This window comes from Leptosomus discolor, chromosome 14 (assembly GCF_034619465.1).
Source record: "Leptosomus discolor isolate bLepDis1 chromosome 14, bLepDis1.hap2, whole genome shotgun sequence".
NCBI lineage: Eukaryota > Metazoa > Chordata > Aves > Leptosomiformes > Leptosomidae > Leptosomus > Leptosomus discolor.
This window is the reverse complement of record NC_141404.1, coordinates 17,127,049-17,152,282: the sequence shown is the minus strand read 5'-3', so window position 1 is coordinate 17,152,282 and position 25,234 is coordinate 17,127,049. Positions and strand designations below refer to the sequence as shown.

Sequence of the window (25,234 nt, the reverse complement as noted above, 5' to 3'; positions counted from 1 at the left end):
CACGGTAACACACGGGAAATGCTGCTTTACAGCAGCAGACCTTCGTGGCATCACCACCAGGCTGACGTGCACGCCACCCTGCAAGGGATGCCGGGCTCACACGTACGGCTGCGCACCTGCACGTGGGTCCAGATGCACACGCTGGCAGTTTGTGATCAGCAGGACAGGCACCCACAGCCCCTCCTGCCATCCACACCTCGCTGCTCACCCCCACTTGGCATCTCCAGGTTTTGCCATTTAAAGGGTCATGTTGCAACACTGCAACAGAGGCACCCAGAAAAGATGCGGCTGTCTCCAGACTGATGCTGTACACCCAGAAAGAAGGCTGTAGATGGGTTAAGCACCACATGCCTGCCGAACACGGGTACTGACAGAGCTCCCGGAGCAGCTACAGGGAGACCACTCACCATGAATTTCACTGGTTCCTGAATTCGGTCTCGCTGCACTGACCACGACCCCTGTGCCAGAAAGGGACTGCTCCTTGCTGGAAGCATCAGGACGGCTGCGAACATTGGTCTCCCATTTCCGTGTGCTGCTTCTTGCAAGAACAACAAATCTCCAGGGACCGACAATACATCGCTGTGTGCACTCAACAGTCCCTCCTTGCCCTTAAAGGATCGGCTGGCCCTGCTGCCAGAGCAAGCACCCCTCACACCCCCGCACAAAGCGTGCCACCTCGCAGTGGCTCCACAGCGGCTCTCAACAGCCCAAACCCACGTTTTCAAACCCTCGGCTCTCAGCCCAGATTGGAGCCTCCCAGGTCCTCTCCTCCTCCTGACCTACAGCTGCTGCAAGAGAAAGATCTCATCCCAGCTACCCTGGCAGCAACTCTGAAGCATGACTTTTGCTGCTACCAGGAGAAAGCCAGCATTTTGAATTTATAAAATAGAAAAAAAAGGTATTGGACTTTAACCTTGTAACGACACCTACAAGAACATAAGTGTGTCAACCTAAGGAGGCACTTCACAGCAAACACACATTTGCTAGCACGGCAAGCAGCACAGATAAGGCTCTCTGGTTAGGTAAGCTCAACCCCACAGAGTTTCATCTCCTCGTGCTGTAGCACAGACCTGAGCACTTTCTCCTGTACGGCTTTTACCATCCACTTACTTACGCAGTTTGACAACATAAGAAAAAAGTTTGGACAAGTGATGATTTAAGATTAAGTAAACATGACAAGTAAAATAGTGGGTGTTTTGTTTGGTTGGGTTTTTTGGTGGTTTTTTTTTGGTTTGTTTTGGTTTTTTTTTATCATCTAGTGGAGTTTCCTGTCCCCATGGCCTCCAGAACCACAGGCAAAAGGGACTACAGCCTGCTGCTGTTAAACATAGTATGGAAGGGAACAGAAGACAGGGTAATTTCTGTGTACATGACTGAAGGTGTGCAGAGAGAGCAACCATTTGCAAAGACAGGGAAGCTGTACCATAAAACCCCCAAATGGACCAGGGAACTCAGAAGCCAGGCTGGAAAATAACTTAAAATGGCATTTCTAAAAAGGAATTTAAAAAACCCCCCTGTGTTTTCTTTAAAAGGAGATTATTCCAAAGATGCACAGCGCCTTCCAGGGTTCTGTTGATAGGAAAACAGGTGTCCAAGCTTTATAGTGATATTATATGGTCTAGTTGCCCAGTGGGGTGATGGAAATGAGAAAAGAGGAGGCAAAAAAGAGGAAAACAATCTAAAAAGCTACGGCTACGCAAAAACGCTCTCAGCAAACAGAAGCCCTATAGGAACAAAATCTCTGAGCTGATGTTGCAACCTTACTACTACTACAACTACTGCAGAAACAAACAGACCCCTTCCACGGTGGGCTCTTCGCCCTGAGCCACGACCCTCTGTATCCCAGGGGAATTCTCTCAGGTGAGTCCCAACTCACAGCAAAGGATTTAGCAAAATGAAGCTGAAGATTTTCACATTGGAGCTTCCTTCCGCCTCCTCTGCCTGCAATCACATAGAAACCGGTATGACATAATGCTTCTGTATCACTGCTGTTTCGTGCTGAGCCGGGGCTGCCAGAGGAAGGCGAAGGGTAAAGGCAAAGAAAACGAGATTTTGAAAGGCAAGGTTATAAAACCTCAGCTCCACAATTTAAGCTCATAGCATAGCTATTTTCGAGTGCAAGGGAAAGATGCTCTGCTCTTCTGGAGAGGGAGGCCGCAGGAGGAAAACATGCCAGGGAACAGCTGGAAACAAAAGCTGAAGGAGACCGGGTGGAGGAGGAGGAGACATTTTCCATGGGCTTTCCAATGCGGCTTACATACTGAAACAACCAAACAAAAAAAAAACCCACACCGAGAGACAATGCCATCGCGGGATCCGGACAGAGCAAAACCTACTTGCTCTTTAAAAATAAGAAATACAGAGAAACTTTTAATCCCAGTTATTAGAAGAACATTCCACCCATTTCAGATTTATACTGCTCAGTTCACATCACCTTTGTGCACTTGGGGCTCAAACACATTAACAGCCATGGAAAAGCAAAGCTTTTACACAGGGGATTAGAGGTGGCGAGAACTGCCCAGTGCAATCGAGAACTTCGCAGAGTAAGTCCCCAGCTCTATAAAAACACAACCCTCCTGAAAAATTATGCATGCACAACAATCTACAGTGCTGTGCATCCTTAATCCTGACTTGAGAGGGCACTCTATCTGGGGGTTGTTTTGATGAGTTGGGTTTTTTTTTTCCTTTGTTTGCTTTGTTTTGGGGTTTGTTTTGTTTTAAGTTTAAGCCACAGCTAGTTAGTTCCACATCAAGCAGAGACTGAGGTTCAACACTGTACATTTGGAAATACTTTTCACACAAAGGACAAGTAGTAAACAATGGAGAAATAAGAGATGCTGCAGTTGTTTCCGAGCCAAAGCCTACTCTGATGAGATCAGTTGTGCGTCCCTGATGACGGGGAAGCGCACATCCCTGAAGGACACTGATGCAAGTGCTGGCAGACACCAGGAACTGCTGCAAGGACCACTCTCCGCTCTGCAAACCACAGAAAAATACTTCTAGCAGCACGACCTGTGCGGTCCAGCTGAAGCATTCCCCACAGATCAATTCTGCAGCCACTGCAGGGACACGGCGGCAAGGCTGCACACAGAATGCTTTGCCTCCACCCCCCTTGCATCAGAGTGCTAAAACCTCAAAATAAAACATTACTCCATTTACTACAGTCATGCCAGAAAACAAACAGCAGTTTCCACTGGCATGCAGCCTCTGGAACAGCAGGCCAGCCCAGCCGGACGGCTCGTGTCTACCACCGACAGGGACAACACTGCTCCGGCAGACAGCAGGAACGCACCCGATGGCACACGGCCAGGCGAGGAGGAAGAAGCAGCAGCAAAGCAGCCCCAGGATCAATGTTCCCCGCCCCGCTGATGCCAAAGAGAGCCCTGCCACACTGCAGCAATGCCGGGGTGAGCACTCAGCTGCAACCTCGAGCCCGTGCTCAACATCTGTAGCTTGTGTCTACGCCCAGAATGTGCCACCACATCAGTGCTGTCCCCGCCTGAGGTTTTACTGCACACAGGTACACCCAGCAACTGCTTCTTGCATGCTCAAGAAGGGAAGCTTAGATGCTGTCAGGTATTGAGAGAGGTTCTGTCCTCACAGGAGCTGCAGAAGTTAAAGCAGAACTGCTCGGCCACATCCTTCGTTAAGGCTTGGGCAAAGCGAACCAGTGATGGCAAAGCCTGCAGCAGTGCGGCAGGACCTCCAGCCAACACGGCAGCAAACGCAGAGGCTGCGGGGGAGAAGCAAGAGACCGTCTCCCTGGTCAGTCTTAGAAACTCGCAGGCAAGGAGCAGAAGCCTCAAGAAGCGCCGTCTCACACAGCCTCCGTGGCAGCGAGGAAGACGAGACAAGGCGTCCCCTTTCCGCCGTCCCTGTATCCGCTGGTTGTGGTACAGATGATCTCCTGGTTGGCAAGTAACTAGCTTAAAGACTGCTATGAAGCAAAGCAGAGAAGTTTTACAGGTGATGTGTCTGGATGCACGCTGGTGACTGAGGGGTCACAGGACATACCAAGAGAGGAATTGCTGTAAAGAAAGACTTGAAAGGGACAGCTTAGGGACCTCCAAATTTAGACAGCTGTACAAAAACAACCAGAGGGAAAAGACATCCAAAGATGTGGGTCACTCAAATAAACAACCTGGTAATTAAACAGCAGTAGTGAGGTCCCCAGGCAAACAGCACTGGCTGGGAGGGTCCTGACCACCCCCAAGGGCTGAACAGTGTCTTCAGCTGCTCTTTGTTAATGCTGCCTCTCCCTGCCCTCCCGGCCAGGAAAGGGCACAAAGCCACATCGCCCAGACCTTGCTTCTTGCACAGACACCGAGCCACGGTGGGATTCCTTCACTTCTGCTACAGGGGAAGCGCTCCTGGGAAAGATCCAGTTTTCATCTGAACCATAAAACCTGTCAGTAGCTATTGCAATTGAGCACTTAAGTTGCCTTTTCACTAATGTTTCCTTGAGTCTTTGGATAGCGGCATGGTAAGAGAGCACCTAAGCCTGGTGCTCGAATACAGGCACTAAGCCCCAGCTGAGGGGTGGGGTTGAAACAAGGCGTCGGGGCTCGCAGCATGAGAGCTGGTCCCAGCAGCAGCCCTGCGGCAGGGCAATGCCTTCGTTGTAGCTTTCACATACTCTTTGAAAGGAGATCAGAGCGCGGACAGGCGGCTTCATCCTCATCACTTCATACAAGCTAAGGACAGGGGAAAAAAAATAAAAATCCATCCCCCTTCCAACCAAAGCCATCTGCTCAGAAACACGCTCTACTCTTTCCCTAACACACGCTTCTTCTTTCCTGTGGGAACAGCAGCAGGTGAGGGGGCAGGCTGCCGCAGAAAAAGCCCTCCATCACGCGAGGATGGAGCACGTCACACCCGTCTGCGTGGGGAGACCAGCCCCGGCCCTATTTCTGGTGAGCGCGGGGCACCGCCTCATACGGCAGCGATGGCGCTCGTGCCTGCCGAGCGCTCCCGCGCGAGGAGTCCTCCCCTGACTCACCCCGTGCTGATGCGGCCCGAGCAGGGCTGGCTGCTCAAGCAAGCCAACAAACCAGCTAGGCAAGATCATTTCAGCACAAGCACACGAATAACTAGATATCTGAGAGTGGATGTATGACACAGGAGTGACACAGCCATGGGTCTTCAGGTGAGGAACAGCCTGGCCTGCCTTTGGCAGCACACATACCCTGCCACTGCTTTCACACCCAGCTCCTCCATCTCATCCAAAGCCACCCTGCGACCAGAAACGGTTCTGTCCTGCTTTGGTACCTGAGGATGGATAAGGACAGACCCCAAGCAGGCAAATTCAAGCACCAAAGTGACAAGTGATCTGTGTAGCTGACTTGTATCCATGAGTAAGGGATGCAGTTTTGTTCCGAGTCAGCTGTAACACCGCAGCTCAGAGCACAGAAGCCAGAGCAACACTCCCCTGTACCTCGGGAGAAGAAGCAAGTGCTGAGAGGACAGGGAATTCAGGGAAAAGGCAGAATTTTTGGTTCTGGGGTGAGGTCCTTCAGCTGCCAAGAGCAGTGATGGGGCTCCAAGAATGGCACCCTGCCTCCACCACTGCAGATTTGGGGAGTGGGGGGTGAAAGCTGGGAAGGAGGAAAACACTGGAAGCCCAGAAGAACATTAATGTTCTCCCAAAAGCCCGTATTTTTGCGAAAATACTATTAAGAAGTCTTAATCCAGGGCCATTTGTGGATGGCCAAGAAAAAGTAAAATGTAAGTCCAACTCCGTTACAACCCTGCTGGGGTAGGGAGGTGACAATATCCAGCCACAGGACACAAACAGCACTCCCTGCTCTTCTTAGGGAGCACACTTGGCCAGATGCTCCTGGAGACCGATACACTCAGTAACTTCAGCAACCTAGTAAGAAACACACAGGTAACAACTGGACCTCAAATTCCTCCTCAAAATGCCATTTTTATGTCACCAGAAGTTCTGTACCCAGTGCCCTTGCAGCTTGGGCGCAGCAATGGTCAGGGGCATCGCTCACAGCCTCTTGCTGCAAAGGCCAACGGCATCCAGGGAGTAACAACCACCTTTACTTATACAGACCAGGTTCATTTCCAACAGCAGTTTAAATAAAGGACATTGCTAAGGTCTGCCTATACACAATAGGAAGCGCGGTGTCTAATTTAAGACATGCCTGATTTAGTATGAGGTGCCACACTCAAGGCTGTGTGGAGAAAGAATGCTTCTGCTCAGGGACCCTGCATGAGGATGGGCAGGAGCAACTATGATGCTTTAAGAGACACAGCTCACACTGTGTCCAAGGCTTTCAGACCCTGGACCCAAGCAAGCAGCAGCCGCCTGCTGCTTACAGCTCGCAAAAGCAATGCTGATAGAAAAAGGGCTTTCTCATCTCTCGGTTGCCCGCTGTTCCAACACCCAGATGCCCATGGAGAAGAGAGGAATCCCTCAAACCCTTTTCTAGAGCCCAGGCGTACGGGAGGGCAGCAGCAGCAAAAATGCAGAGCTTCATTTACAGAGCTTCGCTTTTAAAGGTACACCTTCCCAGAGCTGAAAGAACAAGCCATTTCACATTAAACTTCAAAAATCTGTGTCAAAACAGCTGCAATTGGCCAACACAGTAAAAGCACCAGACCCTACCGAGACAGAGAGGGCACAACAGCTTTACCCCTCCCCACCAGAGGTTAGGGATCTGAGCTTGACAGGAGATGTCCCAATCACAAGATCAACCTCAAGCACACTCCATTTCACTCTGGTAATGGTGAGTTCTGTTCTCTGGGCAGATCAGACAAGTAGCAGACGGTACAATACTTGTTTCAAACGGGGATGCAGGGTCTGGGAGGGGATGAGGAGGAGGACAATGCACTTACAAGTAAAAGATTTACAAAAAGAGTCTCTACATAACATCCCACCCTTGCAGGTTTGGGACAGGATCAGGCACGCATGAAAAAGCCCAGGCACTAGCTGTTCACAAAATCTAAGTTCCCTCATGCCAGGGGCTGGTCTCTGTCAGGGCAGAGGGAAAGCATGCTGGCAGAGAAGCGTGCCCGGTCAGTATGCGCACCCCAGCTGCGCCAGAGACAGAGGGAGTTTGACTGCCAAGGCTGTCAGCAATATTAGCAGTATCCAATTCACTCCGATTTCAAAGCTACTCCATCTGATTATCCAAAAGGCGTGTAGCTTCACAGAAGCAACAGAAGCAGAGACTATCAGAGCATATATTACTGTGAAAAAAACCCAGTATGTGACCTAATTCTTTAATTAGGAATGGGTGCAATCGCCCACAGAAGACAAGGGAAGGTTCTGAAAAATATTAGTTCAACGAGATTTCTTTTTCCAGAAAGAAAGACGGTGGTATTTGTTGTTATAAAACAGTGGGTACAGAGACAAACCTTTTACAGCAATAGCCAAAGTCACTGTTCTTTGGGTTCTATGCCTATATCAAAGAACCCCCCCCGTACACTCAGTTCACAATCATACTTATCACTCCTGCATCGCCTGCTTCAAAACAGTGGCCAAAACCATTTCTATCAGAAGACAATTCCAACTTTAACACTTCACTTAAACCAACAGCCCTGTTACACTCTTCATCCTTTCCTGCTTCATAAACGCTAACCCCAAGGAGCAGCTCTACAGCTCCCGGATGAGGCAGGTTCTTCAGGGACACAAACTCTCTTCAGGGAAGCCTAAAAGCGCCAAGCATCTCCTCGAAGGCAAACCGCACCAGCTCAGCCAGATACCCAAGGAGATGAACGATACCACAACCTTCTAGTTCCAGAATTTGCTGCTCTCATTTCACAAGCAGCCTGGCTTCTGAGTCACTACATCCCTGTAAATCTCTGTGGAGCAGGTGCACGCTTGCATCAGCCCCTAAAAAGCTGGCAGTAGCTCTGAGGACCGAGCACACAGTCAGAAGCTGAGCCACACCACTCCGTTATGCTCCAAATTCAGCCAGCTTCAACGCGGAGCATCGAGGAACACCCGACTCCGTCAGACTCTTGCTTACAGGCAAAACTAAGCACCACCTGCTCCAGCAACGATGCAGGGTCTGAACGGGACTGCCTCCATTGAGCCCTTGGGGATGTTATTTTGCAGGGAGGCTGGCGGAGAAAGATGACAGATTGAAAACCACCCCAGGACCTGCACCCTGCCAGGCCGTGTTACGCTTTAACTGCGGCGAGGGGACGCAGGAAATAGCACAGCGCCACTCCTTGGCTCTTAATTATGGTCTTGTGATATTGTAGTTAATGGTCTGTCATGGGCTGCACTAGAAACCTTGATGTGTGCAGGAGGCGGACCAAGCTGCGCTCCCGGTAGCCAGCTACCAAGGGAGAGAGCTCCTGCCCGGCAATAAGGCTCCTGCTCTTTTGTTACAGCCGCTGCTTCCTCTGGGCACAGCTGGGTCCTGGCGTTAACCCCTGCGGCGGCCACGGGCAACCAGCTCGGGGAGCTCCGCTGGGGAAGGGTCCAGCTGCGCTGCGGCATTCGGGATTACATCAGACCCCGACCCCTCCGCCCTCGCTCCAGCTGAATTCTCCTGCAGATCTCCACGGTCTGAAGGCACAGCCGTGGCCCCTCCGCCGCCAGCCGTGCCACAAACCGCGCTCCGCTTCCAGTTAATGAAAAAAAACCCAAAGAAAAAAAGCAAAACAACGGCTCCCTCCCCCTCGCCGGCCGCCCCGCGGGCAGGGACCCCTCACCCGGGTCGGAGGTGCCGGTGCTGCAGCTCGGGGTCCACCGGCGAGGGCGCGGGGCTGCCCCTGCCCCCGCCCCCCCTTACCGTTGCTGTAGGCGTAGGGGGACTCGGAGGCCCCGTCCTGCAGGCTCTCCAGGATCTCTCCCTTCCCCACGTCGCTGTCGCCCACCAGCAGGAACTTGAGGAGGTAATCGTAGCTCTTCACCGGGCTGCCCTGGGTTCCCATCCTCCCTCTCATCGGCGGGGAGGCCCGATCCGCATCGCCCGCCGGCCTGAGGGCGGGCTCCGGCCCCGCTCCGGGGACGCTGCCGGGCCTCTCCCCCCGCCGCCGCCGCCGCAGCTCACAGCCGGCCCTCCGCCTCGCCTTGCATCTTCCGCCCAGGGACGCGCTGGGGACCTGCGGCGGGAGGAGGAGGAGGAGGAAGAAAGCAGCCCGGCCCCGCCGGCTCCTCAGCGCCCCCCGCCGCTGACAAAGCCCCCGCGCCCACCCGCACAATGCGCCGCCACCGCCCCGCCAGGCCCCGCGGCCCGAACCCGCCCCACCGGGCACCGGCCCCGGCCCCGGCCCCGGGCCGGGCCCCCGCACCCACCTTGGCGCCCGGGGCCGGGCCGGGCCGCGCAGCCGCCACCAGGGCCGCAGCCTCCGCCTGGCGCCGCCGCGCAGCGCCCGCTCGGGCCGAAGGAGAGGCGGCGGCAGGGCGCGCCCCCCCGCACGCGTACTCCCGCTCCCATAGGCTCGTCCACGCGTCCGTCAGAGCCGGCCCCGCCCCGCCGCGCCCCTCCGGACTCTCGAGGGGCGGGGCTGCGGGGCGGGGCCGGCGGATGGATGGGCGGGGCCGTTGAGGACTACGTGTCCCGGCGTGCCTTGCGCGGGAGCGGCGGCGGCAGCGCGGGGCGAGCTGGAGCAGAGCATGATGGGACAGCGAGTCGGGGGGGGGGGGCGTGGCGGAGCACTGCGTGGAGCGGACAGGCCGGGGGGGGATCCGGGTGTAGGGGGCTACCCAGGTGGGGGGGATCCAGGTGGGTGGGCATGCAGGTGAGGGGGCATCCACTTATGGGGGTCATCCAGGTGTGGGGCAGGCATCCGAGTGTGGGGGGCCCCTAGGTGTGGCTTATGGGGGGTGGGAGGTGCATACACCCCACCGTCGGTGGGGCAGGCCTGGGGAGGGCTGGCGGGGCAGCCGGCACCCAGCGAGGGCTGGGGCCGGAGAGCTGACGTCCAGCGTGTCCCCGGCGACGGTGACAGCTGTGGGGCTGTGAGACGTTACCCACAAAGGGCTGCGGCACCCATAACTGCTCCAGCAGATCCATAACTACTCCTGCGGGACCCATAACTGCTCCAGCAGACCCATAACTGCTCCAGCAGACCCAAAACTGATCCTGCGGGACCCATAACTGCTCCAGCAGACCCATAACTGCTCCTGCAGGACCCATAACCTGTTCCAGCGGCACACGTAACTGCTCCAGCAGCACCAGCCAGCCTCCATCGGTGACCCTCAGCATCGGCCGGGCAGTGGCCTCTGCAGTGTCCCAGCTCCATGAGGTCCCAGCTCCATGAGGTCCCAGCTCCGCTCCTGGGCCCAATCCTGTGGGATTCCCACAGGAAGGTGCCAGTGAGGGTCCCCTCCCTCCGATCATCACTCACAAATCCCTGTGCCGAACGAAGCACCCTGGCTTATCTTTTTAGAACCAGGCAGCCCACTAATTAGGTTTGCACCCTGGCTGCCTCCGATTAATCCCATTTGAATGTGTCCCCCCCAGCCCTGGGAGCAAGGGGCCCCCAGCCCAGCGAGCACTGGGGATGCTCATCAGCATGCAGGGGTGCTGCAGCTTCCCCGGCTCCTTCGGGGAGTTCCCAGTGGCTGCAAGTGCCGGAGACCTCCGGAAAGGACCAACGAGCATGGCAGAACCTGCAGCATTAAGATCATGGGGTTCAGCTCCAGGGAGGGGGTCCAAGGACCCACCTCACCCAAGCTGGGGTTGCTCATGGATGGAGAGGGAGAGGGGATGGATGGAGGGGGGGATGCTTTCCCCCCTGACCTCACTGCCAAACCGCCCTGGAAGTGGCTCCCCAAGGGCAGAGGAAGTCCCACAGGAGGGTTGGAAGTAGTTGTGTCCCACCACGAGGTGGGGGGTCCCTCCCAGTGCAGGTGGAAAGCAATGGGTGATCATCGCCATGGCACTGCTGGGGAAGGGAAGAGCACAAGCCTCTGGGAGCAGCTTTGTGCTGCAAATGGCACCACAAGTCCAGGGCAAGGACACACCCAGGACATGCAGGGACCTCACAGATGCCAGTAAGTGGCTCATCTCCATCCTGATGGGCCAGCAGAGGGTGAAAGCAGCTGTTGGGGGACTGGATGGCACCCACCACCCAGCCCCATCACGCTCCAGCACTCCTGATCTTTGTTCCTCTTTCAGCCTTCAGGCTGCAGCCCCCAGCCCCGGGCACAATGGTCCCACCTCCCTCTGTCCTGCCTCCTCTCTGCTCCTGTCCCAGTGGTGAGTCTCTTCCCATCTGCCTCGTGCTGGGACGTCATCAGCATCCATAGCATCCTTCCCTGCTTCCTGCAGCAAAGATGCCCCCGTGCAGACCTGGTGCTCTGGGTCCCTCCTGCCTTCCCCCTTGGCAGTCCCCTGCCCTTTTGTCTCTCCCATTACTGGGAGCTTGGGAGCCCAAATCCTGCCCGAGACCCCCGGCCCAGCCTTTGTGTAACCAGTGCTGCAGCTCGTCAGCGCAGGATCAGGGCTCTTGCCTTGCCTGGTGCCATGGAAGCCCATGGCTCCCAGCTCAGCGGGGCTGATGGCAGCCGTCCCTCAGGCTGGTGAGTCAGCTCCTCTGCTCCGCTTTGCTCCTGCCTCCGCTCCTCCTCCTCCTGCTCTGCTCACTGCCCCGCGCTCCCCAGGTTGCAGCAGCAGCAGCAGCGAGACTTTTTGCTGTTATAAAACAGTAATTGCTGCCCAAGCCTGTCTTTTACTGCACGGCTGAGTCACCTTCTTCCCTTGGGGATCGCTCTGCCATCGAGCAACGGGCCAGGACAGCTGTGCCCATGGGCGCATGGATAACCCCCATCGCTGACGACTCTGCCAAAGATCCCCCAACAGTGGGGCTGGCACAGGGGAATCTATAAAACGGGCTCAAGTGGGGTGAACCAAGACCAGGCAAACGGCAGCTGGCGAAGTCCAACCGGCTCCACCCCACTGGCCAGGCAGCCAAGGGGACTTTCCACCCTTTGAAGTGACAGACTGGCAATGTGCAGCGCCAGGAACTGGGCAGTGATGAATGCATCAGTCCTCAGCTGGCTGAGACACAAGCTCTGGGCACAAAGATGCCTCATCTGAGCACCCCACGGGGTGGCAGGATGCTGCTGCCCTGTGGCTCTGGGGACAAGGGACCCTCCTGTGCTCCGGTGAGCTGCGTGCAGCATCTCAGCCCCTTGGGTGCTGCGCTGCGTGCGGGAGGGCGATGCTCTGACCCTGCCCAGCCTGGGGAAGGCAGGTGGCAGAGCCTTTCCCTCTGTGCTCCCAGGGTGAAGGGAGATGGCAGAGCCCTGAGGTGAGGGGCTGCCCCCCCGCTCACTTCGGTGGTCCCAGTGGGGCTCCATCTCCTCTCCTGGGGCCTGAGCTCATCTGCTGCCTTGGAGCCACGTGGTGTAAACTCCTTTGCGGGGGCTTGTTTTGATGAGGGGTTTGTATCCCCACGGGGTGAGGGTATCCTCACACTCAGCACTGCTCGGCATGGCTTGTCGGCATGGCAGGGGCCAAACACAGCCCCCTCCGTCCCCCCACCCCGCCTCCCAAACAGCCCAGCTCACCTGGCCTCTGCAAAAGCAAAATGAAATAGCAGATCAAAGCAAAACGAAAGAGCAGATCGAAGCAAAATGAAATAGCAGATGTCCTGCTGGCTCTATCTGGAGCTGCTGCCAACCCCTGCCGCTGCAGACAGCATTCCCAGGGGAGCAGGGGCTCGGAGGGTAAAGCCTGCGGAGGAACTCGTCCCAGGGCACAGCCCTGGATGGGGGAGCAGGGGAAGTGGAAAGGGGAGATCTGTGTATGCCCAGATTCCCCAGGGGGAGAGAAAAGCCATCCCCTCATTTTTGTCTGCCAGTCCATTGGACCCAAAGTGGTGGGGAGCAGGTGGGAGGAGGAGGATGGGCAGGAATCTCCTCGATTTTGTTTCTCTTTACTTAGCCTCTGGTTCTCAATCCCGCCATTCCTCCAGGGCCAACCCTAGAGCCCCGGTTTATGGCTTGAACGAGTGGTGGGATGGTGGAAACCAAACCAGAGCCCAAATCGATGGGAAACATCACGAGAGAGGAGCAGCGTGGGGAAGGCGGTGGGATTGTTTCAGGAGCTGACAGCAGCACGCTGCCGGGGGCATGAGGCAGCCGTAGAGGGGCGACCCGGGCAGAGGCTTGCTGTGGCGTGGGGACGTTGTCACGGCCGTGCATCCAGCTGGCTGCACTCCACACTCAGCTGGTCTGGAGCAACGCTGCTTCCCCGCCGGGCTCCTGCAGCGCTGCTCCTTCCTGAAGCTGCTCCTTCCCGAAGCTGCCGGCTGCCAAGGAACAGCCCTGCGGGGCTCTGCCGGTGACAGCGCTCCAGTTGTGGCTGCACACCGGCTCTACGTGGCCTCAGACAACCAACCACCAGCGCCAGCGGTGCCCTGGGCCTGCCTGGATGACGGCACGCTGCAGAAGGCAGGGGGACTGGACACTGCTGGCTGGGCAAGAGGCAGCTGGGCGTGAACTGGTGAGGAAGAGGAAGAAAAAAAAGGAGGAGAAAGGAAATAAAAGGAAAAAGGAAGAGAGGAGAAGAGAGGAAAGGGGAAAGGATGAATCCAAGGGTGTGGCTGCTCTGAGGTGAGGAGCGGCCACATGGCACCCTCATTCCCAGGCACGGCTCGTGCTCCTGCTCGGAGTGTGCAGCCGGGGCTGCAGAGGCTCGTCCCCCTCCATCCTGCCCCTCCTGCTGAACGGCAACACGTCGCATGGGCAGGCGCGCGGGAAACAACAGAGCCCCTCGCTGAATCGTAGCAAAACCAGAGCTGGGGGAGCATCACCTCAACGGACTGCCAGGCCTGAGGCGGGGTCCGCCGGAGCAGCGCTCCTCCTTGTACGGAATTCACGATTCGGCCATAGCAGAACACTCAGCTGGACGAGTGGCGAAATACCGTCTGCGTGTGGAGAGCAGAGGTGAAGTGATTGCCCGGCCGGGCCTCGGGACTGGGACAAGCAGCCCGCTCGGACAAGTCGAGCCTCCAGCAGCCACCCTGCCCGGTGTCTGTGGTGGTGGCTGACGCTGCTGAGGCAGCCACACAGTTAAACAAGAGGGAAGAGCTCGATTTTTCTCCCAACGCCTTTATTCTAGTGTAACCAAAATCCATTTAAGTTCTGATTAAAAGGTTTAATTAACCAAAAAATCCACACCTGTCAGCAGAACAAAGCTCTCCAGCCCTAAACTCTCAAACACAAGCACCTGCAGCCGGTACACACAGAGCCTCTCTGGTCCCAGCTGCGCACGGACCTGCCGACACCGGCCCTGCTGGCATCGCCAGGCACTTCTGCCGGCAGGAACGGTCCCGTGGTGAGCTGAAGCAAGTCTGTTTGCTAAGCCAGAGGTTGTTCCCGGGACTGGTAAGCTGGACTGCTGCGTTTTAAATCAGGGCTGCGGTGGGAAGGAAGTCACCTTCAAATGGCGTTAACGGTGACATTTTAGAACAAACAGGGTGTTGCTACAACGTGAGCACTTTGCTTCTGCTTAGCACTTGGTAGTTCATGGGAATGCCAAGAGAAAATGTACCAGTGCTTTTTAACCAGCACGTCAAACTTCCTCATCAAACTCCACATGCCAACACACACACACTCTTTTAATTAAACTGTAAATGTTTCAGTACTCTCTTGCAATGCTTTATTTAAAACCAAAAAACACTGTAAGTAGGAAGACTGATCACAACACTTGTGAAGTTCTCACAAATTCCCCCAATGCCAGACGCTTCAGTAACACTATGGACAGGAGACGCGCATGCAGCCTCTCTGCCGCAGCGAGGGCAGAGCGGGGCCCTGGCGCTTCCCTGGGCAAGGAGCACATCCGGCACTTCCACCACCCCCGAGCCTCGTCACCCCTCTGGCGACGAAGGGTCTACCCTGCTGTCGCCTGCAGCACTCGTAACTGCAGGAATCCTCCTCGTCTTCAGCTTGCTGAGACGACAAAAGGGGAGTCTGAGCATTCCCGGTTTGAGGTCCAGGCCCAGCCGTGGGTAAGGACTGGAGGTGAGGCTGCAGCTGAGAGATGACGGGGACAGACTCCTGCAAGCACCACGCTGTCCCATTCCCAGCGCAAAACGGTGAGCCAGATGCAAAGGTGACGGGCACGCTCTTCTCATCCAGAGAGCTGCCCACAGAAGGTTTGGGTTGCTTGGAGCATGTGTATCCTGCACAGTGGAGTACAACCCAAACGCTCCTGAACCAGCTGGTCATCAATCCCTGTGGCCTTGTGTCATGTGGATGGGCCAGCCGAGATCCAGACACACCCCGTCTGTTCACAGGGTGCTGCTGCTGACCACCCACGCAGAGCCTCGAAGCAGGTGGTTCCCTGGCCCAGGCAGACTTGCACGCTGCCAGCTTGGGGGTTCCTGCTCCACAGCCCCCAGTTTCCACTCCACACTCGGTGCAGGCAGTGAGTCTGGCTGGAAAGCAAGCACTGCCTCCGCTACTGAGTGCAGAAAAAGCAGCAAAGAGCAGGTCAGGTATCTCAATGAGCAGGCAACCCTCTCTCACTGCAAAGGGCCTAGATACCCCCCAAAAGGCAGAGAGACTGCTGAACAGTCCCTGAATAGGGCTGCTCAGGAACAGAGACACCACGGGACTGCAAATCTTCAAATTTGCTGAAGAGATTTGAGTTATGGTGTCTCTTAGCTCAGCATAAGATGACGCCAGGACAAGAGGCAACAGGCATGAACTGAAACACATCAAATTCTGTCTCAAGAGCAGGGAATACTTTTTTACTGTGAGGTGACCAAGTCTCCAACCTCAGAGATACTCAAAAGCGATCTGGACATGGTCCTGGGCAACCAGCTTTGGGAGGCCCTGCTTGAGCAGTGGGGTTGGAGCAGATGATCTTGAGGGGCCCCTTCCAACCTCCACCAGTTTGTGATTCCATGATGGTGTAACCAGCAGGTCTGAGCACAAAGTGTAAATCAGTCAGGGCTTGAGTTAAGCAAGAAGATGGTGGTGCAGCAGCAGGATCAGGCAGCACGGGGCAGAAGGAAAGCGACGCATTATCTGTGTGATGACAAAGCAGGAGATTCTCCTGCCTTACACTCCTGAGAGTGTAAGTCACCGTATGGATTTTATGTATGTGCAATGCTCTTTCTGTGGGCCTGATGGTATATTCACATGTGCCAGCAGAACAAGGCACAGCCCAGCTGCAGGATCAGTGGAAACTCCCCAAACCCTAACCAGAGCCTTCAGTGCAGTGTAATTACTGAGATTCCCTTTCAGCATCGTTGCATGCTATTCTGGTTAGGAAAGGAAAGTATTTCTTAAAGGCAGAATTCTATCTACTAAGAGTTTTGCATGCAGTGAATCACATTTTCCTTCACAAAAAACATACCTATGTAAAGAGACATATCGAGTGTTGTGCCAGCACTGGGAACCATAAAGTGGAAGAAATAATAATCAGGAAATGCGGTATTAAAAAAAGTCTGCAAGATTACAGTCTTTGAATGATGGTTGGCAAAGACTGCTTGTTGCCTGCTATAAGGGGTGCGTGGTAGGAATCAGAGAAGATCTGAAATCTTTAACTCCTTCTCATCCAAGGACTGATACGGATAATATGGATCTGAGGATACATTAGAGCCACAACCTCACCAGCCATCTCTTCCCTGAGGAAATGCCAGTGCTAGGCCAGTCTGTGCTGCTGTGGAAGATGATGCTGATCCCAAGTTCTAATTAGAGAGATGACATAAGGTCAAATGTTCCTGAGCAGGATGTCTGCTAAGTTGTTGTAATGTCTCTGCGCAGAATCGGAAAAGGGTGGGGGAAGACTATTTCACAGCAGTGACTGGAAAGGAAGAGGAGAGACGTGGCAAATATCCAGCAGAAGAAACTCACAGGCTCAGATAGCATCATGGGCAAGGCGAACTCCGAGTATGAGAAGCAGTAAGACATCTTAGGCACCAGTTCTGCGTGACACGGGAGAACTGCACCTACAAGGGGCTGACATCTCCCAGCCGGGCTGCTCAAGGTGCTCTGTGTTGCAGAAGACTCAAGCTCATGGGTTTGAGGAGGAGCTTTTTCTCAGTTTGATATTTCACCATCCCCAGAGTCAGTATCAGCCTTTAGTAAACAGACCCAACACTGGAACGTCTAATAGGTTTGGCAGGTTCCCAATAGGAAAGGCACATCTGTGGGTTTTCATAGCTCTGTGCTGTCTCTGGGGCTTCCAGGTCACTTGATCCCAAAGGGCAGCCACGAGTAGGACCATCGTGAGCTGTCTGGTCTCACACAAAGATTTTAAAAGCCAATATATTAGGAACACTATTTGCACAAGACCAAAAATAACAAAGTTTCTCACAGCAGTTAGTAAACCAAACTATGCAAGCGTGGGAGGAAACAGGGGGAATATCATTTAGTAGCTCCAGTGGAAACATGAGAGGGAGGTAAAACATAAATCTCCTCTGCTGAGTGCCAGGTGAGGATGGGTCTCCATGACTCTGACTTAAGCTGAAGTGAGAAACATTATTCAAACCATTCACCAACTAGATGGATCGCAACCTGGAGCGGAGAGAAATACTTGGGTATTGATATTGCAAGAGAAGAAGATACTGTATTTGTACATGAGTTTTAAGCCCTGATCATTAAACAAGAACACAGATCTCTCCAGTTTCTGCAGGCAGTGATGTCTCACCCAGAGCCTGCGGTGGCAGACGGCATGGCGGGGCTTTTGCCACACGGGCTTTCTTCAGTGATGTGCCCTTCTTCTCTGGATCAAGGTAACAGGACGTCCTCTTTGGGTAGCAGTGCCTGCGTAATACTGCCTCCCGTCACGATGTCCTTCAGAGAACTGTCAGACCTTGGCAGCTCCTGTGTTTGCCTGCGAAGGAATGTCTGGACCAAGCACCTGCCTACGGAGCTTCATTTTCTCCTGATCAAGCTATGACTGAAGAGGCAGCAGCTGCACCATGCGAGGCTTTTAGCAGCTACAGACAAACCAAATATATCTGGCCAGGGACATCTTAAAACAGCAGGGCCATAACCCCTTCTCTTCAGTAACAGCTTCAAGTACATGGGTGAGACATGGGGCTGGGGTAGGAAACTCTTATCCTGCCAGTGAAGTGGTGACTGAAGGCTGCTAAAGCCCAGGGCGCCTTGCCGTCCCTCCTGGCTTTGCCTCCACCTGCTCCCGCTGGAACACACAGGCAGCCCTCCAGAGACGGGCTGAGCACTGCAGCCACAACACATCCTCCTCCAGCCCCGGTTCCTTGGTCAGACAGAGGGAACAGGGCAGGGTCCAGCACAGCCCTCACCTGCCAGTTAACGCAGTCACTTCAGGTGTGCGAAGCGGCAGCAGGGCACAGTGATAGTACATCCGTGTTTGAGCTGGGGCAAGAGGAGCGAGTGGACCTGGAGAAAGCGTACTTTTGGGTCACAATTGTATGTAAATGTCTACACAACAAAGTACCTAGTGGGGCAGCACAGTCTCGGGCACAGAGGCACACTCCCCAGGACAGGGAGCAGAAGACTCACATCAAAATGAGCACACGATCAGAGCAGGACACCGAAAAGCCGAGCACTGCTGCACTGTGGAGGTAGTATCCAAGGCAGGAAAACTCTCTCAAGAGAAACAAATGTATCTACAGTTTCAGGGAAAGAAGTGGCTTTAAATACCTCATATCCGAGATGATTTTAAAAGCTCCTTGACTATGAGAAAGTGCAAGAGATGAGGCACCACATGGCAAGGCTCTCGCCTGGGCCCTGAGAAACCAGGGGACGTACTGACCCCGTACAGGAGCGCAGCACACGCTGCCCTGAGCTGGTTTTGCTGCGTAGCAAGGCAGGCGGCTGCAGTCCTCAGGCAGACTCACCAGCCAGAGCTGGACACAGCAAAGCTGCGTTTGCCTTACGCTGCAAGTAAGGGCAGAAGCCCTGAGCCATGGCAGAGCCCAGAGCTCTCAGCTACCACGGCTCACTGCCACGTAAACCTGAGCAGTCTGGGTCTGAGGCTGTGTGCTCTGCGCTTCTGGTGTCAGCTCAGAGCTCAGCTCTCCCCAAAACACTATTTGCTTTTGAAAAAAAACCACAGATGAGACCATATATGCACAAACATACAGCAGTCTGTGTTTCTAGGCCTCCAGCCCCACTGTTGCAATGCTTAACACCTCCCCTGGTGCCACGGGAGGGGTGAATTCAAGCCCACCCAAAAGGAAAAGAATAAACACCCGACAAACCCAGATAACCCCGCTGTACAGCTTTCAGTGCATGACTCCACAAGCTGATCCTCCATCTTGGTTGTGACCAGCTGGCTTGAAGGCTGAAGCATAAAGGTCCAAAACACCCTTTGGCAGAACGCACCTCAGCATTGCGGCTTTGAACCACCCAAAGGGCTGTTTCAACACGGCCCTGTGAGCTTACACGGAAGGACACGTACATCATCAAACCATGCGGGGGTCCTGCCTCGATTACACTAAATGCTGGTTTCATGAGGCACTGATGGGTTTAACCTTTTGCTTCAAAAATAATCATTAGCATATTACGAAGCACAGTGTAGGGGAAGAGGAAAGTTGAAAAATAATGTTTAAAAATACTTGCCTTAAAAATTCAGCCCCTCCCATGTTACCAAAATCTAATTAAAGGGATCTAGCAGTTGCTGGCTCTGAGATGCCTTTGGTCCAAAAGCATTAGGATTCAATACGGTTTTCTGACCAAGTCTCTCAAGCTCTTCTACTTTCTTTAGTCCTGCTTCTCTCCTTTGTGTTTCCAAGGGTAGATTAGCTCTCCGAGGAACAGCTTCTTGCAGAGAGATGTCCAGGAATCCTTAGGGTAACAGCTGTAGGTTGGCAGCCTGTATGTCTGTACCACACCGCCGTACGATAGAGGGTTGATCTACGAAGAGAAGAAAGAGGGATAGCAGCAGTGAAAATGTGTTGTAGTAAGAAACACAGGCAGCTGAGGAGGGCAAGCGCAACTTTTGCACAGCACTGGCCTCTGTTGAAACATCCATACTGCTGCTCACAAGGCGTCAAGAGTCCCTCTCTGGCCAGCTAAAGCTGTTCAGCCTTCTATGCCATCCCAAAACACCAACAAATCGGGGCTGGCAAGGAGTATTATTAGAATAATTTTCAAGCAGAGAAGCAGAGGCAAGTGCCAGCAAGATTTGAGAGCGCTGCTTGTTACACAAGGGTGTGGAACTGTCGCCTTGGCACATTAGGAGGTCGCAGTGGCTGGAGAGATGGGGGCCTCCCACCGCAGCCAGCAATGCTCTGCTGGGGGTGTGCTGCGCCTCTCGGGCACTCCTCTGTCCTGTGCCAGCTAAGCCACACCTTTTATGGGCCACTGCTTTAGTGTGCTAAGCCCCTAGCCCCGGCTATGCTCTGGTATCGCCTGATGCCCACCCAGCAGCATCGAGTCCCTGCAGAACAGGACGCACACCACCCAATGCCACGCAGGGCTGCTCACCGCCGTTTTAAATCAAGCCTCCTCGGCTGAGCTCATCTTTTTTAATTTGATTTCAATTGTCATCCCAAGAATGAGCACATCTGGAGTCTCTGCATGCAAAAGCTTGTGGCCACTGAATACGGTCACGAAGTTGCTGTACTGACCTTCTGGAAGATGGGGAAGGCAGGTGGATGTTTTAGCTCGACAAGGGGTGACAGAAGCACATTAGCCCTTAGAAAATCTCATTCCAGCAAAGCATTTCAGGGTAGAGAGAGAGGCAAAGGCCAGAGGACTGATCCAGTCTGGTCACAATCTGGAGCATGGAAAGGATGCACAGCAATAGGTTGCCTCCAAAAGAGTAAACAAACTACAAAGAAATGGGTCTCAGAAAACAGACCATGAGAGGTGCCAAGGTGAGAAGACTTCCAGAGCTAGAGGAAGCTTGGACAGTGGGGAGAAGCAGAAGGAGATTCTCCTCTAGTGAAAGGGTCCAGCTATGCTGGAACCAACCAAGCAGCTGTGTGGAAGGAGACTATAATTCATAGTAGAAAATCCAGCCACAAAAAGGAAAGAGAGACAGCAAAAACCACACAGACAGTCACTACTTTGTCAAAAGCTGAATATTTCTTTGGTCGACTGAAGAGCAACCAGTTTTCTGGGAGTTTGCTGGTACCACCAGTTTGCTTCAGCTGTCTGGTGCTCATGGAGAGGGGGAGGATGAACTCAGAGTGCCTACAAGGATGAAGCTCTGGGAAAGGCTGATTAAGCAAAGAGTTCATTAGAATTAATCCTGGAAACCTTTGTCAAATTAGTCTCAAAGTACAACATTGCTGAAGCAGAAGGAGAAAATGCCTGTACAGGGGAGCGTTCCTCTGCAGTTTAGGAAAAAGGCCAGGGCAGCAGCTTGCTTGGGCTGAGGGAAGCCAAAGAGCAGCCAGAGCCAGCACGGCCCGGCTGTGGAACACTGACTCAGTAACAGACATGAAATGGGTCCCAAACAGATTCACGGGAAGCTAGATCTGAATGCGATCACAAGGAGAGCTCGTACCAGAAACGGGAGAGCGGCGCTCGCTCCACCTGAGGTTCGTCTAACCCAAATCCTGCAGCTCATATTTCAAACACATTCTACAGTCTAAAGGCCCAGGATCGACCACAGCCTTTATGGGACATTCATGACTATCACCAACCTCATCACACTGTGGTCATAGACAGCTAAAAAAGAAAAAATAGGGAGGGAAAAAAAAAAAAAGACCAAAGAAACCTGCCCCCCCCCCCCCCCCCGTAAAACCCGAGTAACTATTTCTGCCTATTTCCTCAGCTGTAGGCAAACCAGTATGTTTGAAGGGAAACATGCTGGGGGAGGATAGGAACTGCCTCTATACAAGGGAGATACACAGTGTATGTTCCTTTGAATATTAGCTACGTGGGCTGGAAGGTTTGGACACATTTCTTGTTGAAAACCATCCTGAGGCAGAGCGGTGATACCAAGCAGCAACACTTGCCTACTGAGAAACAACAAGAGATGGTTTTACGCCCAGCACAAGGTATGTGTCTGCCCCTCCTGGTATAAATGGAAACAAACGAGCCAAACAAAAGCAACTGCTTTTGGGTTGCGGCAACAGGAGTTCCTTTTACGCGGTTTCTGTAGTCCCAAGCTATAATATACCCCGATATAATACACATCCTTTGTTTCATAATGGAGCTGTTCTCTTTTCCTTTCCTCTTTTGCTTAACCCTTTCCAAAGCAATTGCTGTGAAAGGTGATGCTTGTAGCAGAAGGTATACAGATGAATCAAACTCAGCCTATCTTCTCACAGGGCTATCAGCTCAGTTGAGCCACACGGCCAGAAATATTTATTCTCGTGCACCAAAATAAGTGATTTTAAACACTAATGAAAATACTGAAGTATGCAAGACTTCCTGGAGAAAATTAAGTAGCATTCGGAATGGAAATATCACCCCCCGTCCTCCGCCTGCCTGTGTCTGGACTTCGCATTCCAGTGACACTATCTTAAAAATAAAAAATAACCACTCAGCTGAGCCACAAGCTGAATGTGAATGCTCAAAACCAGCAGGACTGATTTCTGACCCATTACCAGCACCCTGCAGAACAGCTGTGAATGTATCAGTCACCTATAGCTTAAATTATTTCAGGCATAGTCACATGCATACAGCCTTACTTCCATCAAGCATGGCTCCAGAGGGCTACAGTACGGGGAGGGGACAAAGCCACTCTGAAATTTCTAGAAAGGAACATCATCGTGTACCATAAATAAGAATTTTAGCATGTCACTTAAAAATAGACTTTTTAGATTGTCCTCTCAAAAGACCTACTGGAAAGTGGTATATTCAGCAGGATTTCTGACACAAGCCTGTTTTTCATTTCCACCAGCACAAAGAGAGGAAAAAAGTGCCTTTACTGACTCTCTGCTCATTATTATTTGAACAGAAGGCCAAGAGAGACATCCACTAAAGCACTTCCACCTCCTGATATGATGACTTCTGCGATATTCTAGATAGCAAAAGGATCTTTCTGCAGTAGTCCAAGGAAAATTCATCATATTCATATGACTCACGGCCTCTGCTCTCTAAGTTGTGATCTTTTTCCTCTGGAGAAGGTATCCACCTCATCTCACAAACACACTGATGCCAAATTCTCTGCTCAGCAGCTCCTGTGCCTCATCTTTGGTGTCTGGTTTCTTTTTTATGCAGTTTTCTGGCCACGGAGAATGACAGGTTTTGGTTCTTACACCACTACCCTACCGAAAGACAGGAACTGTGAAGACAGCACGCTTAGGGAATGACAGTTTCGCCCTAGAAGACATCTGTTGAAGGGATTGCCTTTCCAGTTGCTGCTAGCTGGCGTGCTGGTTCTGTGCTCATCTGACCTCTGCTGACACCTGGCTGGGGCTGGACTGGTGATGGAAAAAGCAAAAGAACTGGGAAACCACAGTTAGTTCCTTCCCACACGCTCACCCAGCGTCCCAGTGGTTTTTATAAACCCCAAATGCTACTTGCAGATTCTCCTTCTAGGATGCAGAGAGACAGAAAAGCGACCCTGTGATACAGCAGCGCTCCTGCAAAGTCCAGCAATGGAAGTTTCACAGTCGTAATGAAAGCCTAATGAGAAACTTCACTGCTACCACCACACCACTTCTTTTCAGAAAAAAAAATTCCTGTAGTAAGTCTGATGACAGAGCATGGAAATGGGAGGTTACAAAAGCACAGGTAAGCTTTTCCTATACACCTGGCCAGAGCAACTCAGGAGAATAAGGAGGCCCTTCCCTCCCTTGTCTCTTGCTCATCCTGCCGGCACCATGGAGCAGCCAAGGCTTTTCAGCCCCTCTGGAGGGTAAGACCTTTTACTGGTCCTTCGCTCCGGGTGGTTTAGTTCTCGTCTTTTGCCTCTCTCAGTGTTCAACCGTTATCAAGGTGAAGTGCACAGAGCCAGGAAGTGAGGTGATAGTGACGTGAAGTCTTAATTCCAGAAGTAACAGAGCCCCACGCTTCTCCTGCCTTTCACATCTCATTTCGCACCGTACAGGGCACTGCTTTTTCTCTACATGGAGGATTCAAGCAGGGTATTAAAAAGAAGAGAAAGGAGATGTGAAACGTACTTCCCTTGTTTCAGCATTTCACAGCTGAAATTTTTTAAGTGAGGCCTTTCAGTGGGACCAGCTTCAGAACTACTACAGAAGAGAGAAGGACCTTGGGGTCAGCCTGAGGGGAAGCCCGCACAGAAGATGCCCCGGAGGGCACAAGCGGCTTACCTGCATAAGGAGTCGAAGAGGTTTTCCATCCTGCTGCTCAAGGACTCTGAACTTCACACCAGCTGCAAAGACACAGAACAAGGAAATCAAACCCATGCTTGGAGAAAAGCCCATGCCATGTGCTGCTCAGCTCTGCTGGCTGAGCACTGACTTCCTAGAAACGGGGCCTTCAACCTTTCCTGATCCGTGAGCGCTCACACATTTTCAACAGGAAGCACAGATTCTCTCTACAGTGGTTTTAAGGGTAATGACAAACGATGTGTTTCTCTCAGCTCCATTAAAAGCAATCCTCTGACTTCCAGCTTGAAAACACAGTCCTAAAGCAAGCACAAAGCCTAGAAACCAGACAGCCAGACCTGATAATGGCAAAGGGACTGGAAAAACCTTTCTTTTTTCCCCAAACACCCATCAGAATGGGAACTCCTGAGTTAGCACTGGGCAGAGCTCACCTTCAATTTGTGCTCATGTGGATCCAGCACATGTGCAGATCTCGCCCTCTTTCAGACTAAGGGAGGAAAGTGGCTGGCCTAGAGGCATTAAAAACATTTCAAAGCAATCATTGCCTATTAATCCCAGCGTTCTCATTTTTTTAACACGCTACTAACCCCTTCAAACCTGCCACTTTTATATTTCCTCTTGGATTTGCTACATTCCCAATACTGTAAGGATAAATAGGAAAGATTTTGGATTCCAATGGTGACATAGTGCACACGAACACCTGATGCAAAGTTTCAAATGAAGGTAACAACTAGGACTGGAGAGGCATTTTTCTTTGAAAGTTCTCAAATCACTTCACAGAAATAAAAGCAATCCATCTCCTGCAAACCTGTACCAGCCAAGTGTTCCCCTATTATTCCTTTCCACAGGTAAGAAGATGAGGCAAGAGCAACGAAGTGATCCGCCGCAGAGCAAACAGTGACTCAAGAGTACAAATAGACATAAAACTCTTCATCTGTGTAAGCCCCATCGCTACAGTACCTATGTGACTTCTGTACATTTAAAAACCAAAACGTTTTCTTTTTCCTCAAGCTTTGAATTAATTAAAATTATAGTTTACTCCTGGGAGAGAATGCTTTTGCCTAGCAGAGACAAATAATAAAGCCTCTTCTGTACAGGACAGGAAGGATTTATCTGCTTT

The 25,234-nt window shown here is 52.8% G+C and overlaps 2 protein-coding genes across 4 annotated transcripts in view; both read right to left on the bottom strand.

The window, feature by feature from the left end:
• Window positions 1-8,944, bottom strand: part of RAB40C (RAB40C, member RAS oncogene family) — a 34,251-nt gene extending 25,307 nt beyond the window's left edge. For both annotated transcript variants that reach the window (XM_009955552.2, XM_009955553.2), the window contains exon 1: window positions 8,757-8,944. In XM_009955552.2, the coding sequence (XP_009953854.2) occupies window positions 8,757-8,910 (154 nt within the window). In that variant the 5' untranslated portion in view covers window positions 8,911-8,944. The remainder of the gene's footprint in view (window positions 1-8,756) is intronic.
• Window positions 8,945-19,587: 10,643 nt separating this feature from the next.
• PIGQ (phosphatidylinositol glycan anchor biosynthesis class Q) overlaps window positions 19,588-25,234 on the bottom strand; it is a 31,461-nt gene continuing 25,814 nt past the window's right edge. For both annotated transcript variants that reach the window (XM_086472961.1, XM_086472960.1), the window contains 2 exons: window positions 24,097-24,158; window positions 19,588-19,774 (listed from right to left, as the gene is read on the bottom strand). In XM_086472961.1, the coding sequence (XP_086329087.1) occupies window positions 19,622-19,774; window positions 24,097-24,158 (215 nt within the window). In that variant the 3' untranslated portion in view covers window positions 19,588-19,621. The remainder of the gene's footprint in view (window positions 19,775-24,096; window positions 24,159-25,234) is intronic.